The 22,092-nt window shown below is 32.6% G+C and overlaps 2 protein-coding genes across 2 annotated transcripts; both read left to right on the top strand.

The window, feature by feature from the left end:
- The first annotated feature begins 4,503 nt into the window (after positions 1-4,503).
- On the top strand, positions 4,504-7,442 carry LOC111285476 (gibberellin 2-beta-dioxygenase 6-like). The gene is made up of 3 exons (XM_022874953.2): positions 4,504-4,993; positions 6,312-6,633; positions 6,880-7,442. The coding sequence occupies exons 1-3, from the start codon at positions 4,542-4,544 to the stop codon at positions 7,108-7,110; spliced, it is 1,005 nt and encodes a 334-aa protein (XP_022730688.1). The 5' UTR covers positions 4,504-4,541; the 3' UTR covers positions 7,111-7,442.
- A 3,371-nt stretch (positions 7,443-10,813) lies between these two features.
- Positions 10,814-19,219, top strand: LOC111286463 (uncharacterized). The gene is made up of 10 exons (XM_089761670.1): positions 10,814-11,102; positions 11,559-14,075; positions 14,185-14,314; positions 14,394-14,482; positions 15,065-15,309; positions 16,122-16,208; positions 16,321-16,420; positions 17,068-17,275; positions 17,354-17,489; positions 18,994-19,219. The coding sequence occupies exons 1-10, from the start codon at positions 10,998-11,000 to the stop codon at positions 19,154-19,156; spliced, it is 3,780 nt and encodes a 1,259-aa protein (XP_089617796.1). The 5' UTR covers positions 10,814-10,997; the 3' UTR covers positions 19,157-19,219.
- The last annotated feature ends 2,873 nt before the right edge of the window (positions 19,220-22,092 follow it).

The following is a 22,092-nucleotide window of genomic DNA, read 5'->3' as shown; positions in this document are numbered from 1 at the left end:
AATTTATTATGAATTTGCCTTATATTTATCTATTAAAAAAAATCATAATGTTGAATATTTAAAAAGAAAGAAATTGAATAACTTAATTCATTTGAATCGTACATATATTTTTCTTATTACCATATTATAACCTTTTTTATAAAAAAAAAAATCTAAAAACACAATAAAATATATCAAAATAATTTTTTTTTCATCTTTGGGGATAAAATAAAAAAAGCCTTTTGAACATCCCTTAAGATAAATGCACACAACGAATTTACATCCATCAAAAATTAACTAGACAAAACGACAAATTAAGGAACGCCGTTTAACATCATTGGTCTCGCTATTCTTATTTAAACTCAAAATTTTAACCCCCAAAAAAAAAAAAATCAGAGTCTAAATTGGTTACCATAATCCAAGTAACAATTAGCAACCTTACATATTATGCTTATTTATGATGGTTAATTTCAATTATACAATCTCAACTATGCATGGATATGGGTTCCATATGACCCTCGTCAAAATATTTAAATAAACTTCCGCATAATTCATGTTCAAAATCGAATATTAATATAATAACTACTTATAACCAAAAAATTTTAGAAAAGTCGAGCCCTCCTGGTGACACACAATCCAATTATTTTTTAAAATAAAAAATCAACGTGAGCATCAATAAATTTGACTTGATTGATAAGATTATTTTGTTGAATGTGAGTGATTTTAGATTTAAATTTAATTAATAATTTTTTATTAAAATTATCTTAAATATATAATTTGTAATTATTATTTTTTATGTTATTAAATATAATTTATTTTATTTTAATATAAAGAATTAAATAATTTATCTATTTTTTAAATTTTCATAAAAAATCAACGTAAGCTAGAAACAAATGTTTAGGTCAAAAATGTGTTACAGGACCATAGTAAAAAAAAAAAAATCACATTCATGAATTACCTTTTAAATATTACCTCGATAATCTTAAAAAAAAAGCAATTGGGCTGCAATCTCCATCACTCTTCCCACTACCTCCACCACGGATACAGATTATTCAAAAACCATTTCAACTTTCATTGTCATCTCTAGAATATTGTTCTCGTCGTTTGTTTGTTTGTTTGTTTGTTTCTCTCTGTGTGTTCGAAGCAACAGGGACTCTGTATGTGGCTGTATCCTCTTTCTTTACTTTTTGTTTCATAAACTGACGGGGGAAACACATCCAATTGCCAACCAGGCAGGAGAGCAATAGCATTTTGGCACTTATTTTGAAGTTTAATCAAAGAGAAAGAGGGGACCTCGGAACAATCTACAGCCTTCTCATTCACCCATTTTCCTCTGCCTCCATAGTTGATCTTGACTCATGCCGACACTTACTTCTCCCTGTCATATGTGCATTAATTAATTTTTTATTTAATATGTTTTAATCTTGTAGAAACAATTAATGAACTCATTAATTTGTAACAAATTAACCCATATTATGATTATTATTATTAATTGTCAACAAATGAACTTAATTGCATCTGTAATCCTATGTACAGATTGAAAAACAATGAGATATTGTTTTAATGATAATGGAGAAGTTTTGAAACCTAAATATTTCATATTGAAGTCTCACTATATATGAATTTTGTTTAATTATATAATGATATGTTGATTATTAATTTAATTTATTTTTTATGTATATTAAAAATTATTCAATTATAAATAAATTTTTATTGATATGTATAGTTTCATAAAAAAAAAAAAGTTTCCATTCAATCGTGTAAGGTAGCTCAAACGTCTCGACTCTCAACGGATATAATTAATTTTGCTCACTTAGAAATTGAATATATTCAAACTCTATTCTATTTTCTAGTTTTTAAGACTTAAGATATAAAACATTATTCTTTTGGAACATGATAATATCATTTCTTATATGTGATTTTTTTAAAATATGTTTTTTATATTTAAAGATTTAACATATTGAATTATAATTAATTAAATTAAAAGTTTAACACATTACATGATTACTATTCTATTAAAATTATGTTTAAAATCTACTTAATTTAAAGGTTTAAGATTCAAATTTTAATATTTGTAATAATCTTTTTTATTTTTATATTACAGCAACATTTTTTTATATAAAAAAACCAAAAGTTTGAATTTTAAAGGTTTTATTATCTAAAAGTTAAAATTAACATGTAAATGAGTATTTCTTCTATTAAATTTGAGAATCGAGATGAGATATTAACTCCTATTATATATAAATTTGATAAAATTAATGTTAGATGCATTGATTAGTGCTTCTGTAAGTTTCACCATGCCTAAGAAATTAAGTAAGTTCATCTTAAACAATGTTTGCAAGAATGGTGGGGAAAATGTTAATAAAAAAGAAATTAGTAGAATTTTACTAATTAAGACTACTCTAAAAATCATTCTTTAAACTTAAATTAATAATTTTTATTTATAACTTTACTGTTAGTTTTTTTTTTTTTTTTTTATTTCTCATTCTTCATACCAATGCAATAAAAGAAAAATTTTTTTCTTTACTTTCTTTAATTTTTCTTTCTTCATTAATTTCCCTCTTCAATTCTGCTATTTAAACATAGAGTAAGACTAGTTAGCAAAATTGAATATAAGAAAATGACAAATGTTTATAAAAAGTAAGAGAGAAAAATGGATGGAAGAAAATAGGTTGGTCCAATTAGTTTTTTCATAGTCGACATTTGCCACAATGCCAAAAAACCTAGTAATAGGGCACAATACATGATGGAAAATCCGACAATGCTTCACTTGCTCCTCCCCACTTTTTTAATTTCAACCATAACCTATCAAAATTCAACACGCCACTACCGCATGAATCTCGGTTCTCCTCTTCTTTGTCTTTCATCATTGTATTTTCTTTCGCAAAAAATTTATACAAAATAGTTACTTTACATAAATATATATTATTTTCTTCCAAATTATGATCTATAATTATATTATTAAAAAAATAATTTATTATATATCATATGTGATAATTAAATAATAAATATTTATTTAATATATTTATATATAATATAAATTAATTAATTAATTTTTTTAAATGATATAGTTTAAATACTTTTTTTTTCTTTTATACGCAAGTGAAAGGGAGCCAAATATGGTCGTGGTGGGCCACCTTTTGATTTTGCTAAGGACTTTCTTTCCCAATTTGTGATTTGTCACTGATTATGAGAATTGACTACAAATTACTCCGTACAAGTATTGGAATTGAGGGCAGCCTTCTTCCCTCCATTTTCTTGCCCTTTCACTCACTTATTCCTTTCCATTCCAACTCAGCAGTAGGCCAGTAGCCTAAACAATTCCATCCTCTCTAATCCCTGGAAAGTTAAATCCCCTTCCTCTCTTAAATAAAAAAGTATATTTTGTATTTGTATTATATTTATTTTGTATAAAATATAAAAATTATTATATCTAATATATAAATCAATATATTAAATATAAAATATATTATTTAATTTTTATTAATTTTATATACATTTTTTATTAAAATTTTAAAATATATTATTTTCATATATTTTTACATATTATTATTATATCGTATTTAATAAAACAAAAACACACTAAATAAAATTAATTAATAATAATTTTAACTATACTTCAAGATGAAAGATTACATTAGATCCACAATTTCTTTTATGAAACATTACATTAATTTTATTTTTTAAATATTATGTTATTGATGCCTATCATGTCACAATCTTAATAATTTGTATCTTTTTAATATTTTTTATGATAAAAAAGTAAAATAAAAAATAATTTATAAATATAAAAATCACGTTTTAACTTTGTAAAAATTTTCCTTTTTAAAGAGATGAATGAACTATTTAAATTAAAATTTAAATTCTTTTAATTTTTGTTTAATCAATATATTTAAAATTTTAATATAACTTCCTTTTGAGAATGTGTCATTTAAAATTATTGTATTATAATTAATTAATTACAATAATTAAGTAAGACCCATTAAAATTTGTATGAAACCACACTTATAAATTACAAGTGATAAATTTTTATATAATTTTTTATTATGATTAAAAATTATAAAATTTTAATAATAAAAAAATAAATCAAATGCTCTTTTGGTTGGGCATATTTTAGCAAATAATATGATTTCTCAAATCAAATGCCGTAGAGAGCAATCTGAATAATATGGACAGACCACATTTATTTGCTATTTTCTATTTTGCATACTTGATGGTCCCCGTTTCCAGAAGCAACCTCGTCAATTACAAGTTTTTTTTTTTAGGAAGACCAACTAGGCAAATCAGATGAGGTAGCTGGGCTTTCTAGGCTTTCCAGTGCTAATCTCTTTAAGGGAACCCAACAGCAGCAGATTTTCAGAGACGCCAGCCTGCAGAGATGGCCGAGTGCCAATGAAAACAAGTCAGCCAGGACGTAGATAGAGACCGGATACATAGGCACGTTTCGAAAAATCCAAATGGGCCCCTACCCATTATAAATTAACTTCCCCTAGGACAAAGCCTATTCTCTATATATAGTGCCTCTGCTTTGGCAGTAGTCAAACAAGAATTAGAAAAACAACATGCCTGAAATGAGCAAAAACCTTGAATCCTACCCTCCTGTCTTTCGCCAGCTGAACGGTGCTCCCCAGATAGCTGAAATGAAAAACTACTCCATGGAAGACACCCAAGATTCAGTTCCTATTCCTCTGGTGGATCTTCAGTGTCTTAGCCTGGATAAGCTTGAAGATGCTTGTAAAGATTGGGGTCTTTTTCGTTTGGTCGACCATGGGATTCCTCCAAGCCTTTTGAGCAAACTTCAAGACCATGCCAAAATGTTATTTTCTCTATCCTTTGAGTCCAAGCAAGCCCTATTGACTAGCCCTATGTCTTACTTTTGGGGCACCCCTGCCCTAACCCCGTCCGGGGCTGCCCTAAGGGGTGCCTTGAATATCAATTGGTTGGAAGGCTTAAATGTTCCACTCAGTCAACTCCCACAGTTGCAAACTGAAGATCCTAGGCTTGATGGTTTCAGGTACTGTTTTCATTTTGTTTCTTGTCCCTCTTCCCTGTTGATTGTTTTGGTGGGCATTTGAGATTTGTATTGCTTTTGGGTGGTCAATTATACCAACGAAGTGACCAACTGATTGAACTGTCCCAGATATTTTGCAAAAAAGAAGATTGCAAGGTCAGCATCAATAACTTTTTAGACCCTGGCAAAAATGTTGTAGTATCAAAACCCATGAAAGATCAATCACCAGAGTTTCTTTGGTTTAATTTTCCATACCACTTTTTTACCATATATTCAATTAATTGAAACTAAGAATCAGAAGAATTTATTTTTAGTTTTTTTTTTTTAACAAAAAAAGTTTTAACTTAAAAATAAAAAAATTATAGATTCTAAAATTAAAAATTATTAAATGTTATTTTTACACAATAATTAATTTGAGTTAAACAAATTCAATCTCAAGTACTTTCCTGATGATATATTTTCTGCTTATATATGTTACATAGTTTTCATTTGTCAGTCTGAAAAAGATATACCAAGAATTTCCAGGTTGTAGGACCAATATGTTAGTATTACTAACAATCATAAATTGATAATATCGCATAACGTAGCACACTGTTTCTTTGCTTTGGGAAATTTGTGGAGACCTGAGAATGCTAATCACAGTTTTGAGCTAAGTCCCAACGCTTAAATTCATCTCATCAATGTTCAACTAAATGTAGTGAATCCAGGTGTGTGAAGCTTCATGTGTAACAAATATACTAGAATATCCTAAAGGGAAGATTATTGGGGCTTTTTATTAGATTGGGTCCACGTTACCCTCTGCAATATATTTTATATTTTTGTAAATATGAAAAAAAATAAGGAGAAGAGAAATTATCAAAGAAGGAAAAATTATAAAAAGCAGTAAGGAACAAGAATGACTTCTAACAGCTTTTGATTGATATATTTAGTGAAGGAAATAGTGGGATTGCCCCCTCATTGTGCTTAGGCTTTCGATCAATAGCAAATTATTCTTTGCCATCGTATATATAAACAAAAACATAAAGTTTCCTTGGGTTCTGCATATTTTCCAAAACGAATCTGCTTTCCAGTTCTCGACATGACTTTCATGGTCGCACAAAGTACTGTGAACTTTTTATTTGTTATATTAAACTGATCAATTATCTCTCTTTGACATAACATAAATCTAACCCACAACTCACAATAACATGCCCCACTTGTTTACTTGCTAATCCAAATCAAAGGTTGATCAGCCTCTACAAGTTGATATGTAGTTTGTGATCTAACTCTTTTTATCGCTTTCTGTTTAACAAGATATTTTGTTAACTGTCATTTTCATTAGGCGATTGTTGGAAGAATATGGAAGGCACCTTTCAAGAATTGCTACAACCTTGTTTGAAGCAATGGCGAAGAATCTCAATCTGGGTCCTAAACAATCGGAGTCCAAGTTAGATGAATCCACTGGATTCATACGTGTTTACAGGTATCCACCTGGCTCCTTGGCTAACGAGGCTTGGGGCATGATCGCACACACAGATAGCTCAGTGCTTTCCATAGTGAACGAAGACCAAGTTGGGGGACTTGAAATTTTCAAGGACAATAAATGGCTCCTGGTTAACCCAATTCCTAACACTCTTATAGTCCATATTGGTGACATGATGCAGGTCTATAAGATCTTACTTGAATTTTTTAATTTCTTTTCATCTTTCATACTTATATATTATACTTTGATCTATATAATACTTTATGTTATTTCTCAGATAATGTTTCTAAAGCACATAAAGTTTATTATTATTTTATTTTGTGAGACCAAGAAGTTTAATAACCAATGTCCCTATAAATACACTATTCTTTTGCATTCATGTTGAAAATCTTACTATTTTTTTTTTTATTAAAATGTTGTGACATAGGCTATAAGCGATGACGAATACATCAGTGTGAAACATAGAGTGAGAGTGAAGAAGCAGGAGGAACGGTTCTCAATATGCTACTTTGTATTCCCAGCAGAAGGCAGTGTGATTCACAGCTCAAAATACAAACCTTTTACTTACACCGATTTCCAAGAACAAGTGCAAAAAGACACCAAGACTCTAGGATATAAAGTTGGTCTCCAAAGGTTCAAGCTTGATGCAGATGCTTAATCAGTTATGTTGTATTTTCTTCTAGTAATTCCTTCATTGTGGAAAACCTTAGATTCAATCCTACCCTTAATTACTCCTCAGCTGACTAACAATATATGGTCAGCAAAAAATGCGGTGCTCAATGGGTTCTCTTCTCTTTCCAATATTTCTTTCTTGCGAAGATCGATTGTTGTATAAAGCCAAATGCCTGGTTGCTGATCTAATATAAATTTGTAGAGGACATGGAAAAAACTATGAACCAGGCCGCGGAACCCTCGAGAAAATGAAGTAAACAAAGGATATGCTTTGCACTTTGCCGTTTGCTATCTAAATCTCAATATTTTATATTCAAATTTTAACACTTATAATCTTCTTATTTCTTAGTTATGATTTTTTTATATAAAAGAATACATATCTTATTGAGGGTGGACTCATTTGATTCCATTTCTAAATACGTCCAAACGATTTTTGCTAGTGAATAGTATAGTAATAGTGAAAGATGAGAATGAATTTATAATAAAGAATGTGCAAAAGCAAACTTTCTCCTTTCTCCTTTCTCTTTTCTCCTTTGGATGCTAAAAAAGACACTGTTTTTTTCACTGTCAATGGTACTTTGCTTTGAGGGTAGGGGGCCCTAGTTGATGAAATTACACCTAATACTTGTCGTTAAACAAATGTCGAAGGGGCTGCATTGTATTTTTCATTTTTCAGACATCATATCACAACTTTACCTAATTTGGGATAGTTGTGAGGTATTTGGAGATGCAAAACTATATTTTGATTTGATAAACCCATGTGAATATTGTCTCTTATTTTTTGTTGCCTTTTTGTGAATGATTAAACAAAGCCACCTTATATATATCCTTGTCCCACTAACTTAAAAACTGACAATTATATGCTTGTCATTTGAACGCAAAAATATATACATGAATCCATGTCGATCGGACAAAAGTCTTTGAGCAATTTGTTCATATGCCGGCCTGGGAAATTCACTGTTACAGTCACTGGAAGATCTGCATTTTGAAGAATAGCCTGACGTGTGTTTACACTTTGAATTGAAATATGAAAGACACAATCTTCAGCTTGGAGAAGTGAAATCTACTGCGTTAGAAATGACTTTCAGTTTCATGATTAGGTTAATGCTTATATACATGTGTGGATGAAGAGGACCAGTCAATCAGCATAAGAATGTGGAGTTGTTGGAGATTTTGGGCTACATATATTGATCCAGTACTGAAGCCCATACTAACTCCTGTTACCAATCCCTGTTATTCATCCACTAGCTGCTTCATCACAACACCGATTTCTGTTTTGCTGTGCTTTTATGGAGAAATTTAACCAAAAGTCAGTAGACATTGACTAAGTATCCAGAGAAGCAGTTACCCAATTGCACAAACTTTTCCCCACCTTGCAACTGAAAACACAGTCGAAAAAGACGTGGAAAATTGTTTCCCTTTTCACCACAAACACAGCATCTGTTATCCGTTTATAGTTTCGACCTGCCAAGTACATCTTTAACTGGTAGTATTCCCTATAACAGTCTCCATGCAATGAGTTTTATCTTTGATATTAAATTCAACTTCCAAACATGAAATAGAACACGTTATAGTTCCACATACGATTGTTTGTTATCAATCACAGCAGCAACTAGGATGTGTCGTCCTTCATAGTCCGATACGCAAACAGGTTTGTAGGTAGGGGGTTTACTGAACCATTTGCCCCGCCATGTGTCGATCTTCATTCCATCACCTACATGCCATCTTCACCTGTTAATAGGACTTCTCCCACCCATCAGATTGCGCCACATAAATGATGGATTGGTCCCTAGCTTTGCGTTCAAAAAGCAATCATGAGGGAAGTACTTAGCCATCAGAACTTTGTGACATGGTGAAGATTCCTTTTCTACAATTCGCCAATATTGCTTTGCCCATAAAGCTATATTGAAGGCTTTAAAATCCCCGAAGCCAAGCCCCCCATCAAGCTAAGCTTGACGGAGTGAGTCCCAATTCATCCAGTGAATCCGTCTCTTATCACTCTCACTACCCCACCAAAATTTGGCAATAATCATGTCTAGTTCATGAAGCAAATTCTTTGGGAGCCTAAAACAACTCATACGATACAATGGCACTGCTTGTGCAGCCGCCTGGATCAGGACAACCTTTCCTGCAAATGATAGAAATCTTCCTTTCCAGCCTTGAATCCTTTGCCAAACTCTGTCTTTGATAAAAACAAATTTGCGTTTTAAAAGAGAAGAGAAAGTTATTTAATAAAATGTGATAAATTTTTTTAAATGCATATGTTTTTATAAAAAAATATAATGTGACACATATATATCTTTAATTTTATTTTTATGTCAATTTCTCAATTGAGTTGTTATACTTAATTTGTGACACTAATTCACTAAATAATTTTATAATAGTAAGATAACAAATTCAATGTTCAACCTGAACTCTTTCCATAGCTTTCTTTCTACAAGTCATCAATCCACAACATTAATGTTTTAATATTTTATTATTTTGAGTTACTATTATTTTTAGGCCTTTAAAACTAAAAAAAGGATGTGGGATTATTATTTTTCTAAAGGGAGTGTAGAAGTACTTTTATTTTTAATTAATTAGATGATAAATTTAATAATATAATCTAAACACAAAAGGAAACACATTTCAAAATTGAAAATGAAATTTGTTTCTCTCAAAAATTTCATGAATGAATAAAAAGACTGTTAATTTTTATTCCAAAATTTTGAACTTCTATAGCTTCACAAGAATTGGGAGAAAAAAAAAAAGACCACCAAGAAAATGGTGTACTTTAATCTTAAAGGCTTCCATTGGGAATAAGCCTTTTTTTTTTTTCTCTCACAATTCTTCTTGCTTTGGAAGATAAGCTATTCATATTAAATAAACAAAAATAGTAAAAAAAAAACAATAAATGTAAAATCACTAAATATAAAAGACCTGCCAAAAAAAAAAGGGGTATAGTCTTTGAAAAAATTTAAAACTCTAAAAATCAAAATTTTGAAATCAAGTAAGTTAAGATGCATTGCATGAGACTTAAGAGATTAATTTTTTTTTTCAAATCATCAGATATTCCCTCCATTCTATTTTTTTATCTATCTATTTTTTCTAGTGTTCTAAAATTATATTTTTTTAATATCTAAAACTCTTTTTTTATATTTTAAAATTATTTTATTTTTTGACATTAAAAATCATAAAACTTTAATTTTATATACATTAGATTAATTTTTTTTTAAACTCTATTAAAATCAATCACATCCAAACAATTTGGGACAAAAAATTTTTTAAATTTTGTTTTAACAATATATAAAATTTACCATGTTCCCGTTAAAAAAAATTAAATAAATATTAAAATTAGTTCAATGAATTTATATAATTATTTTTTAAAATAAAAATATAATAAATTTAAATTTTAAAAATTAACAATTATATTATTTTCTTAAGTCTCAAATTGAATTAAAAAAATAATATTACTTTATTTGACTAAAATAAAATTATTTTGTGTATCACAAGTCTAATAATTTAATTTTAGAGGACAGACAAAAATTCCCTTTTTTACCGTACAACAGGGGAACAAAAAATCACAGCCGTTACAGAGTGGGTCCTAGTTGATAGACGGCTGATATTCCATGCAAAAGAAGGGTTGGTTTATAGGAAACGAGGAGAGAATAGTAGACTATAAAGGCTGTTTCTTGGTGAGAAAGCATAGAGAAGAGAAAGAGAAACTAATGTGAGAGAGATTCAAAAGAAAGCTGTTAGTATTTTCATCGGGATTTTCTTTCAATTGTTTTAACCCTATTTTTTCTCTTTCTGTATATATAACTTTCTTGGCACTGCTTCATAACGTACTTCAGTTAAAAAGGTATCAAAGTTTCTCTTCTGGGAAGGTCTCCAATGGCGGTGGTGGGTGTTTTAGAAGAAGAAGGCTCTCTATTGAGGAAAAGGAAACGTAAGAAAATTTTTGAAAAGAAGAACCTTGATGTTCATGAAAAAGTCGAGGTAATGTGGTTATTGTCAATTATGGTTTTTCATGACTTTTTCTTTGATTATGCTTTTTTTTTTATTGTTGATTTCTGTCTTTTTTTTTTTTTTTTGGGTTTCAAATTATGGGTTGTAATTTCCTTGGGCCTTATTAATCTTAATGTGTGTTTTTTTTTTAATTATTTTATTAATTGGGTTAATAATATATTTTTTTTGGCTTTGTTTATAGCTGAAAGCTTCCAATACTGTTAATCACTGTAATTAGCGCTACATTGTGTTGTTTAATTGTTTATCTCATTAGTAATTTGCAAATATGCCTGGTTTGCGGTTTGTTGGGCAGCCATGCATTGTTAAATTAGAAAAAAATTTTTTTTCAAAATTTCGAGTCATTGGCTGATCACTTACTCTTTAAATATGAATATATTATGGCTTTAAAGTTTAGGTTCTTTGCATAACAAATTTGAAATGGTGTAGGTGAGGAGTGTGGAAGAGGGGTTTCAGGGTTCATGGCATCAAGGAACTGTTATTGCATGGGATAAGCAAGGGTGTCACGTCAAGTATGATTATCTTCTTGTTGATGATTGTTCTGATAATCTGGTTGACATTGTGGGTGTTTCACCTGTAATAGAGGGTATTGTTTGTCCCTGTGAGAATCATTGTAACTATCGGGGGTCTATAAGACTATTGCCACCTAAACTAGAGTTTAGCAAATGGAATCTTTGCTACGGACTCTGCGTGGATGTATGGTATAAGGAGGCTTGGTGGGAAGGTGTGATTTTTGACCAAGAAGATGGTTCAGAGAAGAGGAGAGTTTTCTTCCCTGATTTGGGTGATGAAATGATTGCTGAAATTTGTAACTTACGGATTACTCAAGATTGGGATGACCTTGAAGAGGAGTGGTGCAGACGTGGAAACTGGTTGTTTCTTGAGTTGATTGAACAATATGAGCAAGAGTGGTACATTTCTGTTTCTGTGAAGCAACTTTGGTATGATTTACGGGAGAAAAAAGGTTTTCAAAATTTTAGAGATTGGACTTTTTATTGTGATTCTTTGTGGAAAGAATTGGTGCTGGAGGTAATAAAAGATAACCATGAAATCACTGTGAATCATTTTCTCAGGGTGTTAGGTCTTCATGGGTCCTCCCAACCAGAACCCAAGTCAATACTAAAGCCTACTATACCAGATGCAGATGTCAAAATGAGTTCTGATGCAGATTTAGCTGACACATTTGCTTTTGTGCCATTTGAGAATCCAATTAACAGTACTTTGTTGAGTCCAAACTCAGCTAACGTTCAATCAATTCTAGAGAAATCTAATATAGGTCAGTTGGTGCACATCTCAAAGGATGATACCAATCTTTTGCCCGAATGCAATGGATCCTCTCTTGATAAAGCAGTCAATGTTTTACCTGAGGCGTTGTTGGTTTCAACTTCTGTTGCAGATGGAATTTCCTGCATCAGCTCTGTAACTAGCAATGACGGATTTTTCAGAACCGGTAAAGATATGGCCAAAAGGATGGCCACAGAGTCAAGACTAAATACAACTGCAACATGGATAACTGCTGGCCCTGACCTTGTTCCTAAGGCTGAGTCATGCCCTGATGCCATTTCCATATACGCTCTTGCTGGTAAGAAACATGGGAATGCTCTGATAACTGATGTTAGGAAGCATCTTCTGTATCAGGGATGGAAAATTGAGTCAAAGCAAGAAAAACATTTTGTCAGAATGCGATACATCTCACCGACTGGTGATTGTTATTATTCTCTTTATAAGCTCTGTTTAAATTTGATGAATCACTCCGGGAAGCATATTTGTTCAAACACCAAAGATGTACAAATTAAACCTAACATCAAGGATCTAGATGTTGTTGAACCAGAATATTGCCCTCAGGCTGTTTTGGACTGGTCTAAGGCTGAAGTGGATGAGATTCACAAGTGCCTTTCCAGGAGTGATATGACACTAATGGCAAAAAAGCATCTCTCATGGTTGGGTTGGGCATTTCGCTATGCTAGCAGCAATGGAAGGCGCCATTTGTGCTACACTTCACCAAGAGGAAGGACATACCACTCACTTCGAGAAGCCTGCAAAATCTGTATAAAAGAAGGTGGCATTTCTCAAGATGGTGCTTCTCCTTCTAGACCTGTGGACAAAATTAATGTTGGGAAGGTTGATAGTCAGCTAGCAAGTGAGAAGCTTTCTTCTGCACTTTCTCCTATGGATTTTCAGAGAAGCTTGATGCCATCAAATGCTGAATCTGAAAATTGGTCCAGAATGTCTTATTCGAAATTGGAGACAAGGAATCTTGTTAAGCAAAGTAGAGTAGGTCAAAGAACTCGAAAGCCTAAAAGGAAGAGAAAGGATAGTTTATCATATCTTGTGTGTGACTTAGTTGAAAGGCGAGCTGACTTATCCGTTACAAACACTAGCATCTCAAGATTGAAAGGTGGAAAGTCACCTGCAGCATTGATCAAATTAAGAGAGAATCTCAAAGGTAGTCAACATAACCGTGTGTTACGATCAACCAAAAGAGTGCAGCAGGTTGTAACTCCTAGTCCATTGCATCAAAATCCACAAACGGTGTTGTCTTGGTTGATAGATAACAATGTTGTTTTGCCAAGGTCAAAAGTTCATTACCAGAGGAACGACCAGATGTTGAAAGTTGAAGGGCGGATAACTCGTGATGGAATTAAGTGCAATTGTTGTGACAAGGTATACACTCTTGGTGGCTTTGTGGCACATGCTGGCAGTGGTAACCACAGGCCAGCTGCCAAGATCTTCTTGGAAGATGGCAGGTCTCTGTTAGACTGCCAGCTGCAAATAATGCAAAATAATAAGATGAAGAAGCCTGAAAAAAAGAGGAGTTGCCAGTTGACGCGCAATTGGCGAGTAGACAATAACGACAACATATGTTCTGTTTGTCATTATGGGGGTGAACTAATTTTATGTGATCAATGTCCATCCTCATTCCATAAAAGCTGCCTTGGTTTAGTGGTATCTCTTTTGTTTTATTATCAGTTCATTTCGATTCGGATGTACTCTTACTCCATTTTCTTAAAACCTACTGATCTTTGATTTCTTCTGTTGGAATTGTCTGCCATAGAGTGTTCCAGATGGTGACTGGTTCTGTCCATCATGTTGCTGTGGAATTTGTGGTCAAAGCAAGCTTAAAGATGATGGTAAAAATATTGTGGATGGCAGAGTTCTAACTTGTGCTCAGTGTGAGCATAAATGTAGGTTACTTTTCTCCATTTGCTACGGGTCAAAAGCAGCTCATAGTTTCTTATGCATTTTTTTATGTATTTGATGCAGATCATGTTGGGTGCATATGCAGTAGAGGGGCAGACAGGTTGGAAATATGTGCAAAAGAAAATTGGTTTTGCAGCAAAAAGTGTGAAGAGGTGCTTCCAGTCAGCTTTATTTTTGTAATTTATGGTGTGCATCAACAAGTGATAGCTACTGCTGATTTCTTTCTGCCCTTTTACTTTCGGCATAAATAGTTTCTCATCTTCAATCCACTCTTAACTATTTGAGTGCTTCACAATGGAAAGATAGTAAAATTTTCTTTGCTCGCTCTTAATTTAGCTGGTATGACCCCTGTTAGCCCTTTTTATATGCATATTTAGAATTCAAGTAGTGAACTGCTAGCAGTGGTAGGGCACTGCCTTTTTCAGTAAAAGTTCTTACAATGTGATCTAAGTGATGGAAATGATAATTGGTGGGGAAATGTTTCTGCAATTTAGAAAATTTAGCTGCAGAGATTATTGATATTCTGTTGAATTGCATGCTGCTGAGAATAACAGCCAATTCTTGCCTTTATTATGCTACTTGCTGGTAAAATTCATAGGATTAGATCATAAATGTTATGTCGTACTCATTTCTTTAGGGCAGCAGCTACCTTTAAAAGTTTGTGGTGCATAAGCAGTGTAATATTTTAATAATACATCTTGAAAATGTTGTTTATAATTGTGGCTTTGCTGCAGATATTTTTAGGCCTTCATGAGCTTTTAGGGAGACCAATTCCTGTTGGAACAGACAATCTAACATGGACAATAATTAAATCCACGCAGTCGGATACTCATGATGTTGATGCTTCAGATAATGAAGCCATGGTTGAGAGTTACAGCAAACTTAGCATTGCGCTTGCTGTGATGCATGAGTGTTTTGAGCCTGTCAAAGAACCTCAAACTGGAAGAGATCTTGTTGCAGATATTATATTCAGTAGAAGGTGGGTAATTCTTATTTTTTTCATGTCATCTTGATGTCTTTAGTGTTTAATCGGCATTGGGCTAGTTAGTCCTCTGCAAATCACAGCTGTAAACTGTGGATTCATTTACAAGTATCACATTTTTGCTATTTGAATGGTTTGAGTAACAAGTGGAAACCATATTAAACGTTTTGATGAATGCCACTACTGCAGTCCCTTGAACATGTTATTCAGGTTTTGTTACCAATGTTTACAACACATTGTTGCTTGTCGCTTGATTTGAGGATTGGTTTGAATTTTCTCTTTTGGGAAGCTTTTTATTTCATTTTGCAGCATTGCAATCCATACATTCTCATTACTTTAAGTGGGGAGGAGTGTAGATTTACAAACTCCCAGCAGCGGTATTGTAGGAAAGTCCCATTTTGATTTGTCATAACTTGAGTGTCTTAGATTTATGGCTGGTGTGATCTCTTACTGGAGTGTTGAATCCTCTGGTGTTACCTTTTAACAAGTGATGATGCATGCTGCCTAAGCCTGCATTGAGGGGAAGAGAATTCTCTACTTTGTGTGATTTATCTTTGATAATCTGGCCAAACTTATTTTGGACTGAACATTCTGCATGAACCAGTTTGGAGTTGATGGTTTGAATATGCTAAATTTTTAAGATTACTATTAAATTGCCTGAATTACTCCTTTAATCTAGTAGCCTATCAAGGTCTATGCCACTAGGCCATGATAATCTACTGCTGTTACTTGAGCTTCATAATATTTTGTTACTGCTACACTAAGAAAATGGCTTAAAGTTTGATCCTTGTAATTTTGAAAATTTGCAGCTCAGAACTTAACCGCCTAAACTTCCAAGGCTTCTACACAATACTTTTGGAAAGAAATGATGAACTCATTACTGTTGCTAATGTTAGGTACGCTTCACTAATTAACACAAGTGAGCTGTATAGGACTACAGGTCTTGGTTAAGGCTGTTTTGTGTGTTTGTTGACAATGGTAGTTTTAATTTCTATTTGCCTATTCAAGGGTCCATGGAGAAAAGGTAGCCGAAATACCTTTGATTGGTACCAGGTTTCACTATCGGCGACTTGGAATGTGTCGCATTTTGATGAACGAGCTTGAAAAGGTTAGTTACATCATGTTTGTATGGTCTTTTATTTTTAGTGCCTTATATTCACTATTCATTAAATTCACATTGGTGAGGGTTCTAAACAATGTTTTAGAAAATGAAAGAGTTGTCAAATTGTAAAATTGAGGGTTAAGCTGTAGAGTTTTGATCAAGTTCAAATGGATAAATGACTTGTGATTTCATGATGATATGCTAAATACATTAAGAATTCAAAATGATTTACTAATAAACAATAGCATTTATAAACTTTATGAAGTATATGATAACAAAATTAAAAAATGTTATATGTAGGCTCTGTGGTCTTGCGCGTTTTATATTGCATCACAATATGTAAAAACATTCAAATTACCACAATGTCTATCTTGATAATTAGGCATTAATATTTAATTGATTCTTCATAATCTATGGCACCACATGTTTTACAAAGAGACTTAAGGCCTATAGATTATTTCCATGAATTCTTTGGAGATAGCATTCCAAAGAAAAAAAAAAAACTGTTAAGGGGAATAAAAGGAGGGGGTACAGAAAAACATGACATCTTATCTGTATTGCATGCAATATTAAATATTATCCCATGTTTACTGAGCTAAAATGCATTGCATCTGGCAAATTTCTCACTAATGTCTCTTGCATGATATCTTCAGAAGCTCATGGAATTAGGAGTGCAGAGGCTGATATTACCTGCTGTTTCTAGTGTTTTGCACACATGGACTGCTTCATTTGGATTTTCAAAGATGATGCCATCTGAGAGATTACAATTTGTAGATTATACATTTTTAGATTTCCAGGGTGCCATCATGTGCCAGAAGCTTTTACTTAAGAGACCTTTAGTGGAATCAAACCTATCAATTGGTATTTCCAATTCCCTAGCCACCTAGTTCAAAGTATTAATTACTGCAGTGAGTCACATTCATGTTTTCATTTTTTCAGGATCCCCATTTGAACTTCATAGTGATGCATTTGAAAGCAGTGACAATGTCGATGTAGATGGGTCCAGTTCAGTCTCTGAAGTATTCCGTGCAGCACAAATCAAGGAAAATGGATTTATGGATCAAGGACTACTGGAGTATGTCTCACCTCCTTTTTACTCTATTTAGAAGAAAGAAAGGAAAGTGGGAAAAGAACACTCTAGCTTCACACTTTTTTAGGATGGTCAAATTCATGATAACTACTGGCTTAAACTTCTAATCAAGTTATAAAAATGAAAGCTCTTCTATGAAAATATCATCTATTTAAAAATTTTACAATCATTAAATTCAGGTAATTGTGATATGTGGGAAATAAATATTGTTAGATAATTGCCCTTGAGTATTTGAGTTGCTTGGAAAAGGGAAAGATTACACATCTTTACCCCTTTAGAGAGGAAGAGATCATAAATGACAACTATTATCAAGCAATTATCCATTTGTGGTATATATGTGATACTGGTAACTCAATAAAACATGAAAACAGTTACCTTAGAATGCCCCATTTCCACCTTATGTGAATGCTCTACTAAAGCAAAGAAAGACCTGATGAAGTACTAACTGGTATAGAAAACCTTGATAGTAAGGTGAGGAAAACCAATAGCATGCTTCAGTTGGATATAGTTTTTGATTGTAATAGTGATGCATTGTTCATTGGTGTTCTTTTGATCCTGAATTCTTTCAAGGAGATCACTTACCACCCTTTTGGAAATGATCAATATCGAAAGTCTTCCTACCTCTTATCAAACACCAAAAGTCTTCCTCGCTCTTATTATCTATGCTAGCATATGAAGTAATAAGCTGAGTTAGTACACTGACTCTTATTTGACACATTGATATTCTCCTATTCTCCTTTATCTTTCAAAATTTGTTTGTTAAAAACTGTCTTTTTTGTTTCTCTCATACGTACTCTCATCGCTCTCCACTCTTTTTTAACTTCATTGCATTCTATTTGAAAAGAAGAGTCTAATTAGTATATATCTAATCTTAACCTCTAGCATTTCTCATTATTAATAGTGACAAAAAAGAAGAAGGCATGATACCAATTAAAACCTCTTGGCCTTCAATACCATTCAGTCTAGGGAGGGAAAAATTGAAGTGCACTGAATTAATAATGCTTTTAGCATTTGAAAAAACCATAATGAAGAACTGTAGTCATTAGTATTAATCAGAAATGGATTCTATATTTTTATATTGTTTTCTTTTTCTATACCAAAAGAAACTTGAGAATGAAGAGGACTTGTGCTTGAATTAGAGCAGTTTGTACAACTGAAAGGTTTGCAATCTGCATTTGTAGTTGCTCCGAATTATACTTCATTCTAGGTAAGCCTGACTGAGGCTGTAATGAAAATTATTATACCCACCATTTATCCATCTATTTATTTCTGAGCAGTGCCAATTTTGACGTCTTTAAAGTTGAACGAAAATTCGTCCTGTGAAAGCCTCCAATCCTCCTTCAGAATCATCCGGGTTGAAGCATTACTTGGGCCCATTAATATGAACAACCTCCTTTTTTCCTCGAATTTGCATGGTGTTCTATTGTCTATTCAAACTTACTGTCTTTAATGCTGCTACAATGTCATTAATGGATTTGATTTTTGGCAGGATTGATGCAGGTAGGGGGATTAGTAGCAACGAAAACCATGTTCGTATTGTGGTTCCGGTACTTGTATTGACTCTGAAGCATTTCATTATTCCGTCTTTAACCATTTCTTTGATTTTATTTCTCCTTTTGATCCACATTTCTCTTTGTTGTCTTACCAGATAGTTTGCATTTTTCTCAATTACAGGTAAACCAACCAACTCAAAATTGACCATGAACGATGTGACAGTTTAAGTCAATCCAGAGTGCCCTGTTGAGGATACCAATTTTAGGGAAGAAAATGCAGTGGCAGAGGTTTTATGAGGTAGTATAAGCGCAGGAGGATCTCTGTCAGTGGGACGTGAGGATATCCACATATTCTGCAATTAGACGAGTTAATTACTTTCCAGGCCACTCCTTGGAAGAGTTGTGCTATAACAAAAATGAAACATAAATATCTTTTTTTTTTCTTTTTTTAATGCAGTTGACGCATTATTGGCTACAGGACATCCAAATTTTGCTTCATGGATGTGTAAATTTTCTGTAGAGAGTGTAAGTTGGGCAGAACATCTCAAACTCGGATCAGGTCTATTCATATGAATCATATCAAGTATGATTTAGGAAATTATATAGAGTTCATTACCTTATAGGAGGAATAATGCAGAGCTCATTTTTAGTATCCTTTTGTCCCTATTAACCGTGTGGATATATAATTCAGAATCATATCCATTTCCTTCTTTTTATTATACTTAGAATCTCCTTTTTCAGGTTTGTTTGATGGGTTTTGGGCAGCAATTAAAAATTTAAAATGCCATAAGATCCTCTGAAGAAGCAATATATCTTGTAAAAAAATTGGCATGTTCCTGTCTGAGTGATCTAATATAAGACAATGTATTATCTTTTCATTCAACAGAAAATTTTTTCTAGAAACTAAACTTACATTAAAGATTTAAAGCAACAAAAAATGTAGTGTAACTAATGAATTCTAGCAAATATATATGCAAGAAAACAAATCAACCCTAGGACTGGGAGCTGCTCTGGTTTCATTACTCTTTTTCTCCTCTTTGGAAGGAGAAATCGAAAAGAAAGTAGGCCTGGTAGCTAGAGAGGGGAGCAGAGATAAGTTACCCATTTTTTTCTTCTTTCGGACAATGCTTTTGGACTTGGACTTGGGCTCTACGAGGGAGAGCCCTCTTTTTCTATTGGCTCTTGGGTAGGTGGTTCTCGTTTCCTGACATTATCCAATCTTTGTAGCAGTTGATCCAAATTTGGCTATGTCTAAATAATACTAATGGATTGTGAATAAGGTACATTTCTTGGAACATTTCCTATTGGATTTTGTCCAAAGACAGCTACTTTTGCGGTTCATGGTGGCTATGGATAATGGCTATCTTCTATGACTTTCTGTCTTTATCAAGGCAGCTCATTACTGCTTCCTTTATTGATGTTGATGTTAATGTTATAAAAACGTTGCTATCTTATCAAAAGAATTTTTGGTATTGAGAGCAATTTATTCATACAAGAACATGAAAAATTCTATAAACAAATATTACTTAACTTCAGCTATAAGTTTCAGTCAAGCTTTTGTCAATAACTCACTAAAAGGAAAAATAGCAAGCTGACTTTTCCACTATTTCTATTTGTTTCGTCTATGCATACAAGGTCACTATCAAAAGAATATAGGAAACAATTTGTGAAGGTAATTTTAGGATTGGTGAGAGTAGGATTCGTCGGGAGCTTACTTGATGAGTCTGTCGAACATGTCAAAGAGAAGAAGATACAAGGAGCATGGAGTTAGGATTTCATAATGCACTCCAATGCTCAGAAGAGAGGCAATGGATCTCATTCATCATCAAGTGTGATGCGTGTCATTCATCTCATGAGCAAAGATCAGTTAAAACATATGATAGACACGACATTTCTTGGGGCATTCTTTGTTAGAATTAATCCAAGCTCACTAAGTCACCAGTTTTGTTATAGATAGATCATTAAGATTTGAATTTAATGATAATTTAGTTAATTTGTTTCTATCTATAAAAGGAACATAGCAATTTAGAAATCCATGAAGAGCGTAAATACTAGCATTATAGTTAAGCAATTATGGATTAATTCTGGGATGAATGGGCATTATTTTCCATTATTTCTTAAAATTCAATAAACATCTATATGCAATTTTAAAGGAAAAAAAAAAGATACTAGAACTATTATTGGCTTCCATAAAATAGTTAAAGCGGTAAATCATTTGAATTTTGATTCATAAAGTTCTAGCCGACAATGGTTGTCCACATGATCAATAATTACTACATGAACTTAAAATTGACAGCAACAGATCGGATCTAAATTTTCCTTGGATCTCTCTGAAAAACTCATCCCATGATTCACCCAGCTGACAAAAGAAAAAAACAAGTATATACATATAAGCTGGCCTCAAACTTGTGTCATGTAGCACATTGGTGATGATGATGGAGATGATCGGTGTCGAGGGGAACGATCTCACCTTTATATAATCAAAAATTAAATTGTAATTTATAATGAAACATGAATCTAACACCATGTTTTTAATTAACTAAAAAAGTTGAATGGTAAAAGAATGATGTTCTATGCATGTGGACGAAGGAAAAGCAAGGAACATTTTGCTTTTCCAAAAAAAATTTGCCTTCTTGGATAGAAAGTAGGAAATCTTGCTTTTGTTCAGGGTATTGATAGCATGTATTCTTCTCCTTTTTATAATAATCAGATACAAGAGATAGGAATCAAAGTTGGTGGCGCCTACCAAAGCCCAACATCTAAAACAAGGCAACACACCGAGTTGGAGTCGGATGGGTGTTATCGACCATCCACAATATATGGTATTTTGCAGTTTTGGCCCCATTCCCTGACCACAGTTCCTTTCTTTACTTCCCTTCTTTATATTGTACCAATTTCCTTTTTTTTTTATTTAAATTTGCAAATTTTTGGCCATGAAACCCATGATTTAATTACAATTAGATTACCACAGAAAAAGAGTTAGGAATTAGGAAACACCATGAAATAGGACAAGATAAACTTGCAGACAAAGAAGACTCCGAGATAAGAATTAAGGAAGCCTGAGACTGTGTTCAAGGGGTGTTTAAATCAATCAA

The sequence above is a fragment of the Durio zibethinus genome, chromosome 6 (assembly GCF_047325235.1).
Source record: "Durio zibethinus cultivar Kanyao isolate XHJ-2024 chromosome 6, ASM4732523v1, whole genome shotgun sequence".
Taxonomy (NCBI): domain Eukaryota; kingdom Viridiplantae; phylum Streptophyta; class Magnoliopsida; order Malvales; family Malvaceae; genus Durio; species Durio zibethinus.
Note: the sequence above shows the minus strand (reverse complement) of the source record. Positions and strands in the feature narration are given on the sequence as shown.